The following is a 10,920-nucleotide window of genomic DNA, read 5'->3' on the forward strand; positions in this document are numbered from 1 at the left end:
GCAAAGTGAAGATGATGCTGAGGTCCTTCAGTCGCAGGTGTGCCACATATCTAAACTTTGTCCGGCAAAGTCTGTCTTTTCTTTAGAAGGCACTCAATTTTCTAGAAAGGACTGAAGGTATCATGGAACACTGGGAAAAAGCTGAAAGCCAGCAGACCCCATATGCAGAATTGTGAACACAATAATGCATGCAGAATGACATTAAACCCATGAACAAGGGAGGGGGCCAGGGGGAGAGAGAGAAGATTTGTGACAGAAAATGTTCTTTATTGGGATGAACAACCTTAGTGCACAAAGCACAAGAAAATCTAGGAAACATATGGATGTCCTTAATAAATAGAAGCTCAATCTCACAAGGCAATAATACAATATACATTCATAAATTAAACAGACACCCTAAAAAAAACATGAGGGATTGAAAAGGAACTAGCAAACTGAAGCTGAAACTGCCATTTGCAAACCCTAGCTGTGTCTCCAATCTCATTTACTGATTTTATTTTCCCCAGGAAACCTTTTGAAGCCGACCACTAACACTTGAACATAACAAGAGCATAATGTGTAAGATGGCCACCACAGAAGTAGAAGCAATTTGGTCTGAGTTAGAAAGGTTCAAGCTCTCAGATGCAATTCTCAGACCCTTATTGAACGGGATTGTATTGGAAGCTTGCTTATTGAATCCTCTCCTGGTAGAGCCTTCCTTTATTCCATTGTTGAAATTAAAACTTGGAACTGAAAATAGCCATAAAAATGAGATTATTTATCATATTCATCCCAATTATGCTTAACATCCTCCAAAAGATGAAAAAAAATATTACTTACATGAATGACAAGCGGAAGTGGCAAAGCTTTCTATGCTTAGTATGGATGAGTTGGAGGTGGTGGAGATGCGTACATGTAGACTGGGGGAGGAGGTGACTTCACAGGTGGGGGAGGTGATGTGTAGGGGTATGGGGGAGGAGGAGATGGTGATGGGGGAGGGGGAGAGTTGTAGTGGTATGGTGGAAGAAGAGATGGGGATGGCGGTGGTGGAGACTTGTAATAGTAAGTTGGTGGAGGAGATGGCGAAGGTGGGGGTGGAGACTTGTAATAGTAGGGTGGTGGTGGTGATGGTGATGGCGGGGGTGGGGATTTGTAGTAGTATGGATGAGGAGGAGATGGGGATGGTGGTGGGGGAGATTTGTAGTAGTATGGATGAGGAGGAGATGGGGATGGTGGAGGTGGAGACTTGTAGTAGTATGGAGGTAGAGGAGATGGTGATGGAGGTGGTGGAGACTTGTAGTAGTATGGTGGTGTTGGGGATGGAGATGGTGGTGGAGGAGACTTGTAATAATAGGGTGGATGAGGTAATGGAGATGGTGGTGGTGGGGACTTGTAGGAGTATGGTGGATGGGGAGAGGGTGAGGGAGGTGGTGGAGATTTGTAGTAATATGGTGGTAGAGGAGATGGCGATGGTGGAGGTGGGGATTTGTAATAATAGGGTGGATGAGTCACTGGTGATGGAGGTGGGGGAGATTTGTAGTAGTATGGTGGTAGGGGAGATGGAGATGGTGGAGGAGGAGGAGACTTGTAATAATAGGGTGGATGAGGTAATGGAGATGGTGGTGGTGGGGACTTGTAGTAGTATGGTGGATGGGGAGAGGGTGAGGGAGGTGGTGGAGATTTGTAGTAATATGGTGGTAGAGGAGATGGCGATGGCGGAGGTGGGGATTTGTAATAATAGGGTGGATGAGTCAATGGTGATGGAGGTGGGGGAGGAGGAGACTTGTAATAATAGGGTGGATGAGGTAATGGAGATGGTGGTGGTGGGGACTTGTAGTAGTATGGTGGATGGGGAGAAGGTGAGGGAGGTGGTGGAGATTTGTAGTAATATGGTGGTAGAGGAGATGGCGATGGCGGAGGTGGGGATTTGTAATAGTAGGGTGGATGAGGTAGTGGTGATGGAGGTGGGGGAGATTTGTAATAGTATGGTGGTAGAGGAGATGGGGAAGGAGGTGGTGGCGACTTGTAGTAGTATGGTGGGTGGTAGGGTGATGGTGGAGGAGGTGACTTGTAATAGTAGTGAGGCTCTGGTGATGGTGGAGGGGGGGATTTGTAATAGTAGGGTGGATGAGGTAACGGTGATGGAGGTGGGGGGGATTTGTAATAGTATGGTGGTAGGGGAGATGGCGAAGGAGGTGGTGGTGATTTGTAGTAGTATGGTGGGTGGTAAGGTGATGGTGGAGGGGGTGACTTGTAATAGTAGTGAGGGATTGGTGATGGTGGAGGTGGGGATTTGTAATAGTAGGGTGGATGAGGTAGTGGTGATGGCGGAGGTGGGGATTTGTAATAGTAGGGTGGATGAGGTAGTGGTGATGGAGGTGGGGGAGATTTGTAATAGTATGGTGGTAGAGGAGATGGGGAAGGAGGTGGTGGAGACTTGTAGTAGTATGGTGGGTGGTAGGGTGATGGTGGAGGAGGTGACTTGTAATAGTAGTGAGGGATTGGTGATGGCGGAGGTGGGGATTTGTAATAGTAGGGTGGATGAGGTAGTGGTGATGGCGGGGGTGGGGATTTGTAATAGTAGGGTGGATGAGGTAGTGGTGATGGAGGTGGAGGAGATTTGTAATAGTATGGTGGTAGAGGAGATGGGGAAGGAGGTGGTGGTGACTTGTAGTAGTATGGTGGGTGGTAAGGTGATGGTGGAGGGGGTGACTTGTAATAGTAGTGAGGTGTGGGTGATGGTGGAGGTGGGGATTTGTAATAATAAGGTGGATGAGGTAGCGGTGATGGAGGTGGAGGAGATTTGTAATAATATGGTGGTAAAGGAGATGGCGAAGGAGGTGGTGGTGACTTATAGTAGTATGGTGGGTGGTAAGGCGACGACGGAGGAGGTGACTTGTAATAGTAGTGAGGCAATGGTGGTGGTGGTGACTTGTAGAAGTAGGGTGGGTGGGGCTTGGGCTCAGGCTTGGGCTTCTCACATTCCTTGTAAGGAGTCTTGGGCCCATAAGCAAAAGGCTTAGCATAGAGCACAACTTCAGACTCGTCCTTGGACTTGACTTTGAGCTTGGCACCCTTCATGCCACTGTGTAGGTCAGTTGGGATGTTGCATGGCGAATCCTTGGGGGCGGCGTGGAGTTTAGCCTTGCAAGACTTGGCTCCAAATTTACCATAGTCAAATCCATCAACGGTGATGCTGTATTTGCCATTGATCTTTGTCTTACCATAGGCCACGATCTTCTTGCCACCTGTCTTGCATGTCACCTCCACAACAGCACCTGCTCCATTAATTAACAACAATAAATTACTAGCATCAAGTCAACTAAAAACATTATCTCACCTACTCCCCTAACTAATTTTGTCCTTGCCATATTAATTAAAATCAAGATGCTCTTCTTCATTTAAAAAAAAATTAAAATTTAAAATTAAAAATTTCTTATCTTCCAAACACATGTTTAGAATTTTTATTATTTAATTAATTAAAATCAAGATGCTCTTCTTCATTTTTTTTTTAAATTAAAAATTAAAAATTAAAAATTTCTTATCTTCCAAACACATGTTTAGAATTTTTATTATTTAATTAATTGCATGTTAATAATTTGAAATACTACAATAATACTAACGTGGAAATATGGAAAGAAAATTTAAGAAAACCCATTTGAGGAATACTGAGAATCTTTGAGAAAACTACTGTTGATGGAATTTGGAGTATGGGAAGAAAATGATGGAAACCCATTTGAAGAAAAGTGAGAATGTTTGAGAAAAATTTACCTTTGAGGTGCTTCTTGTCGTGGGACTTCTCTGGGTATTTCCAGTCATAGCATCTGTAGCAGTAGACTTTTCCGACCACCTTGACTACCAGTGGGTGGTGGTGGGGATGAGGATGGGGGTAATGGACAGGTGGTGGTGGAGAAGTGTAGTAGTATGGAGGAGGGTGGGACTTGGGCGGTGGAGGTGGAGGAGATTTGTAGTAGTACGGTGGTGGTAGTGGCGGAGACTTCATCGGAGGTGGGGGAGAAGTGTAGTAGTATGGAGGAGGGTGGGACTTGGGGGGTGGAGGTGGAGGAGATTTATAGTAGTATGGTGGTGGTAGTGGCGGAGACTTCATCGGAGGTGGGGGAGAAGTGTAGTAGTATGGAGGAGGGTGGGACTTGGGCGGTGGAGGTGGAGGAGATTTGTAGTAGTATGGTGGTGGTAGTGGCGGAGACTTCATCGGAGGTGGGGGAGAAGTGTAGTAGTATGGAGGTGGATGGGACTTAGGTGGTGGAGGTGGAGGAGATTTGTAGTAATATGGTGGTGGTAGTGGTGGAGACTTTTCCGGAGGTGGCGGAGACTTGTAGTAGTAAGGTGGATGAGGAGATGGTGAAGGTGGTGGAGGAGACTTGTAGTAGTAAGGCTTGGGAGGAACCGGAGAAGGAGGAGGTGGAGATTTGTAGTAGTACGGATGTGGCGGCGCCGGTGATGGAGGTGGTGGAGACTCATAATGATAAGGTGGTGGTGGCGACGGCGACGGTGGTGGTGGAGACTTATACTCATAAGGAGGCAGTGGTGAAGGCGACGGCGGCGGAGGAGACTTGTAGACATAAGGAGGTGGTGGAGGAGAAGAGTAGATGTAAGGATCAGCATGTGTTGAACCTACATTGCTAGCAACAACAACTAAGGCCAATGCCACCAAAATCTGAGGCCAAAGGCGACCCCTAGAGGGGCCGCCACTGCGCAAAGTCATCGGACACTGCCTGAAAACTTGCCCCCTCCGCTCAAAGGGGGGAATTGGGAGGAGAAAATGGAGATGGGAGGAGGAGGATGATGATGAGGAGCCATAGATTAAAGTGTATATTTATAGTAGGGATCAGTAGTTGCAGGAGAGCTGTCAAAAGGGACCAATTCAATTTGTCCTTTTGATTATACGAGATGATGTGGGTTTCAATAGCTGGCTCCTCAATTTTTTATAACACACTTCACATGTCCAGAAGACTAACCCACTATTTTTTTTAATAAATTTGAAAATATTTATAAAAACCCAATAATAATTTATGGAAAGAGAGAGAGGATGGGATTAGTGTTAGGGTAGTGGTATAATTTTCAAAGGTAATGTTGCAGAGTTTGAACCCATTTTTCAAATTAATATCCTGACTAAAAAATATTATCATCTATGTTTGGAAGGTGACAAAAAATTCAAAGTGCGGTGACTTGAAGTAAAAGAAATGATGGAAATGGAGGAAAAGCTTGTTTCAATGAGTGGTGTTGCTTCATAGAGGGAGCCCTGCAGCTGCCACCCATTTGGGCCTTGGGATTCTCCATTTCTCATCAATGGCTCCAAAGATGCCTCTTTTTAGCTTTTTCTAGAATTTTTTTTTAACTTTTGATTGTATTTCAATATGGGCTATTTTTATTATCATTTTTTTATAAATAAAAATATTAATAAATAGGAAAAAAATGAAATAAAATAAATTTTAATTTACTCAGTCTAAGTCAAAGACCCACATCTCAAATGTTTAATAATTGCCATATTTCATTCACTAGGGAAGGGTTGTACTATTTATTCCCTAAATATTGAGGAAATGCATGTGATTTCTCATAATGAGGATAGCCTGCATGTGCACTCCCATCAATGGCTGTTTGCAGTCTTTGCAGGAAAGTTGAAGAAAGCATAGAACCCTCCCAAAAAAAATAAAAAAAAGTGATAGTGGGGAGTCTTGGAAATTAATTTCATGGGGTGCAAGTAATAATAATTCAACTCTTTCCTTTAACATAACCTCAAATATCCCCTTATGCACTGTCATGAAAATGACTTTTGGGTCTCTTTTGGACCACCCTTCTCCACATTCTTCTTTCAATTTGATACTTTTTTTCTTCTTTCTATTTTTATATTTCTAATTTTGGTTGAGTCATTTGGGCAATTCGGCTTTTGTGCCCCCGTAAATTAGAATATCCATTTAATATACTTTACTTTTGTCCCATACATAGAAAAGGGGAACAGTTTTTGGAAGTCTTAAAACTACTTCAAAATTGTTTTTATTAAAAAAACAAAAAAAAAAAACAAAGGTTTTCCCTTAATGAAAACACTCTCTAAGAAAAGACAGGAGGAATAATATATTTTCTTTTTTAAAAATTAAAAAGAAATAATACAATTCTTTTTTTTTTTAAAAAAAAAGAAAAGAATATTAAGATTTTTGTGTTGTGAAAAAGAATAATTCTCGTATTCATAATTTTATTCATTACTTAAAGTGAAAAAATTGATCAATGATATTCATACAATTGTATTCAAATTAGATGATATTTAAGTGGCATTTATTTGAAATTTATTTAAAGAAATAGGTTAAATAAGTTGTACATTGGTTTAACTTCTCACTCAATGGGGTGAAGGGATTTTTTGAGAAATGCGTGTAAGAATTGAAGTGTAAAATTCTAGTAAAAGTATTGATTTTGGGACTAAATTTATTGACAAATTAAATGAATTTATGATATGAACTTATGAATTTATGATATAAATTATTTTATATAAATAATTATTTTTGAATTTAGAATATGTTTTGTAGTAATTGTTAGAAACGATTATTGTTTTTCTAATACTTGAAAGATAGATATTTTTAAGTTTTAAAATGTTAAAAGTGCTTCTTAAAATCATTAGAACTTTTGTTATATTTTAAATTTTATTTGATAGTGATTTTAAAAAATGTTTTTAATCTAAAAAGTAGTTTTGAAAAAAAAAATTAAATGTTTAACAAAATTTAGAAAATACTTTCAAAAGTCCGAAAAATCACTTATAATGTTGGAAAATCATTTGCAGTGTTTTTTTATTTATTTTTTTAAAAACACTTCTAGTGCGTTTAATAGTGTTTTTACTTGAAGTGTTTTTAGTGAGAATGTTTTTAAGAGAATCTCTTATATTTGACAGTATTTTTATTCGAAGTGTTTTTAGGAGAATCATTTGTAAAATATTTTTTCAGGTGATTTTAAAATTTTTTTAAAGTATTTTTAAAATTTTGTAAAATACCTAATTAATTTTTATAAAACATTGTCGCATGCCTCTTATGTGATTATCTCAAAGACACTTTTAAAGAAAACAATTCAACTAAAAATACCGGCAAACACAATCTTAATTGATATCAATTGATGTATCCTTTATTTTTTAAAACATTTAAGACACAATATAATTAAGTAAAATTTGAATTTTATATAAAATTCAAATCATATAATAAAAAATCATTCTTTTTGGGCATTGGACCTCAAACGTCGGGACGCTGCACAGACCGCACGTGGGAGTCACATGACGTCTACTAAACCGCATAGGCCGCAACGTCTGAAAGTCAAACTTCTAGTAAGATCACAGCCATCCAATCATCATAATAAACATAAACAGATCCCATGATTAAACTATTTTTGTTGTACTTGTAATCATAGACCAATCCTGACCCTTCAAAATTAAATACTCGTTGATCAATATTTTTATAAGGGATTGTTTGCTACACTTTTGTTATTGGTATACAATTGATTTTAATTTTGTATTTTGAAAATAAAAATTAATTTTGAAAAATGGATCAATCATAATTTATTATTGTTTTGTACCTAATTGGCTTCCCATTATTTTACATTTTGATCCATTTTTTTAATTTTTTTTATATATTCTTATTTATTTGAAGTATAATCTCATACATTTATACCTTCATTCAAACGGCTAAATTTTATTGAATTTTATTATATATTTTCAACTATAGAGATTATAAATTCAGTAAGTATCAATATCCTAAAAATTTTCTTAAAATTTTTTATAAACACTTCTAAAAATGACGTTTTATTTTTAAATATTGATTTTAGTTGTTCAAATATCCTTTCAATAATCGAGATTGTAATTTAAGTAAATATTGATATTTTAAAATTTTCCTTAAAAAATGTGTATAAGATTCTCCATAAAGACCCAAATCTCGGGATACTAACTACCCCAAAATAACTAGTACTAAATGATTTTATATAGTGATCTTACTTATTGAAATAAGTTCTTCTAAACAAAACTTATATTTACTCAAATATAAATAAACTTTTTTTTATTAAACTTCAAGAAAAATAAATTAATAAATAATTTTTTTTAGCTTTCAAAAAGTGAAGCCAATTAGGGAGAGAGAGAAAAAAAAACCATATTCCAAATTTGAATTTATAATTTTTAGAAAAAAATTAAATTAATAAATTTATTAATGAGCATTTACTTAGTTTTCATCTCATGGTTGGAAATTTTGAAAATGTGAAGCCTTCATTACACCCCATTAAATGAAAAAATATTTATTTGAATTTATAATTTTTAGGAAAAAATTAAATTAATAAATTTATTAATGAGCATTTACTTAGTTTTCATCTCATGGTTGGTAAATTTGAAAATGTGATGCCTTCATTACACCCCATTAAATGAAAAAATATTTATTTGAATTTGAAAATGGAAGACGTTCATAACACGCCATTGACCAATAGAAATAAAGGGTGGGAAATGGAAGACACTAAATAAAATTGGACAGGATGATGATATAAATGTGTCCTATTCATGAGTCAATGCCCTATAATTTCGGCATTATGGAGTCACTTTTTAAGGCAAAGTTACATGCCCATACACAAACCCTTTTGTTTTTTCATAAAATATTTCAATACAAAGTTATCATAGGACCACAATTTCTATATGACTTTATAATCTTGGATACCAGTAACTTAATAACTTAATTTAAATCATTAAATAAATTAAATATATTTAATAAAATAATTTAATGATTCGACTTAAAATCTTTTTAAATAATTAAATTATTTTTAAATTCACATATTCATTTTATCTTTTTATCCTCATTTACTCTAATCTTTTTTACTATTTTATGAACTTCCTTATTACTCAATATCTTTTACCCTAATAATAATTTACAAGGATAAATATGTTAATATGATGATTTAGAATAAATTTTATTTGTACTTAAAGTAAAAATTAAATAATAAGTTTTAAATTAATAATTTAAATATAATTTAACTTAAAGTCGACTTAAGTCATTAAGTTTTACGAAATATCCCCTAATACTCTAACGTATTTTCCTCCCTCTAGTTTTTTTTCTCTCTCTTATTTTTATTAAAAAGTAAAAAAAGAAAAAAAGAAATATGGTAATAAAAATACTAAATTGTCTATCTCATAATATTTGATTTTTCACTAAATTTATTAAAATAAATAAATAAATAAACCTGAAAATTTGATGTTAATTAAGATTAATTAAAATTGATGGTGTGAGTTCATGAGTCTAATCCAAATTTACTATTTTCATTTTTGATGGGATGTAATTTGTTTTATTAAATGCCCATTACTAAAATAGGTTTGAATGCATTTGCCGTGGGTTTTTAGTCTCCCACAAGAACCCAAGTTCGAATTCAACAATGCTTGAAGGATACCAACCCTAGAATATTTATTTTAGGGTTTTTTTTTTTTTTTGTTATTTTTAAATTCTAGTATTGGGTTTTTCTTTCATTTAATAAGAAGATTTTTGAAGTACAGTTTTTTTGTCCTTTTGTGAGAGAATTAAGGGAGTTACCATCCAACTACAATAAATAATTTATCATTTTTTGGCTCCCTATTTATTTATTGTTTTTCCCTCCAAAATAATTTCTAAATCTACTACTAAAAATAAGTAAATTTAAATCCTTTCTATAGTTAATTTTTGTATTCCAAGTTATAAAAGGCAGCATTAGAGTGCTTTAGGAGGCAAATTCTCTCAATTAAATTTTGTATTCTTTTCTCACTCAAAATATCTCTTAACGACTCCTTTTAAATAAGAAAATTAGACATATGAAGTGGACACTCAGTCAAGATGACAATATAACATGAATTCCTTATATCAGAACATAAACAAGATGTTGTGCCTATGCCCATGGGGCATATTTTCTATTATAGGAAGTTATCATTCACTCCAATAAGGAGATGACACGTGGACACCTAAAAATATAAATAATATTTTAAGTATTTTTAGTAGAAATATTTTCTTTAAAAACATGTTTAAAAAAATCACCTAAAAGATGTTTTTCCAAAGAATACTATAAGTGAATTTTTTAGATTTTTAAAAATATAAATTTTGTCACACACTTTATTATTTAAAAAAAAAAAAATCAGTTTTTAGACTAAAAACTTCTTATTATTTATATAATAAATATAGACTTAACCTACTTATTTGAATTGGTTTTAAATTCAAAGAGAAAATGAATTATTTTGATTAAGTTTCTATAACTTGAGATAACCCTTATAAAAACTAAGGGGGAAAGATTTAAAGATCACTTTTATGACTTTAAAATATTATTAATTGAATATACATAAAAAAAAATATATTATTACAAATTTATATTTATATGGTAGCTTGTTCTCACTAGATAGAAATATTATTATCATTCATTACAAACACTTTCATTAGAATCAGTATCAGAGTGTATTTAACAGTGATTTTAAAAAGTATTTTTAGTTTAAAAAGTGTTTTTTTTTTTAAATATTAAGGGTCTATTTGGTAACTGTTTTCAAAAATAGTTTTAAAAAATAATTTTTGAAAACTGATTTTTGATATTTTGTATAATAAAAGTGTGTTTGGAAATCTAAAATTTTTTAACTTGTTTTTAATATTTTTAAATATGTTTTGAACGTAATTTTTATGTCTAGTGTTTTTATCTTTAATCATTTTACATGTTTGTAAAATGATTTTTTAAAACAATTCTCAGAAAATAGGTGAAAATAACAAAAAATAAGTAAAAATGTTATTTAAAAATATCATATTTTTATTTTAATAAACAAAAAATAGAAAATAATTTTTAATTATCAAAAGATGTTTTCCTTTTTCCTTTTTAAGAATAAAAAATTATTTTTAAAAACAGTTACCAAATAGACTCTAAGTATTCAATAAAATTTGAAAAACACTTTTAAAAATCTGAAAAATCATCTAG

General features: G+C 34.1%; 1 protein-coding gene across 1 annotated transcript; it reads right to left on the reverse strand.

Moving 5' to 3' along the window:
- Positions 1-246: 246 nt before the first annotated feature.
- Positions 247-4,787, reverse strand: LOC117914593 (extensin-2-like). Its single transcript, XM_034829978.1, has 3 exons — positions 3,751-4,787; positions 820-3,257; positions 247-729 (listed from the first exon to the last, which is right to left on the reverse strand). The coding sequence occupies exons 1-2, from the start codon at positions 4,703-4,705 to the stop codon at positions 856-858; spliced, it is 3,357 nt and encodes a 1,118-aa protein (XP_034685869.1). The 5' UTR covers positions 4,706-4,787; the 3' UTR covers positions 247-729; positions 820-855.
- Between the last annotated feature and the right edge of the window lie 6,133 nt (positions 4,788-10,920).

Source organism: Vitis riparia, chromosome 5 (genome assembly GCF_004353265.1).
Source record: "Vitis riparia cultivar Riparia Gloire de Montpellier isolate 1030 chromosome 5, EGFV_Vit.rip_1.0, whole genome shotgun sequence".
Classification (NCBI taxonomy): domain Eukaryota; kingdom Viridiplantae; phylum Streptophyta; class Magnoliopsida; order Vitales; family Vitaceae; genus Vitis; species Vitis riparia.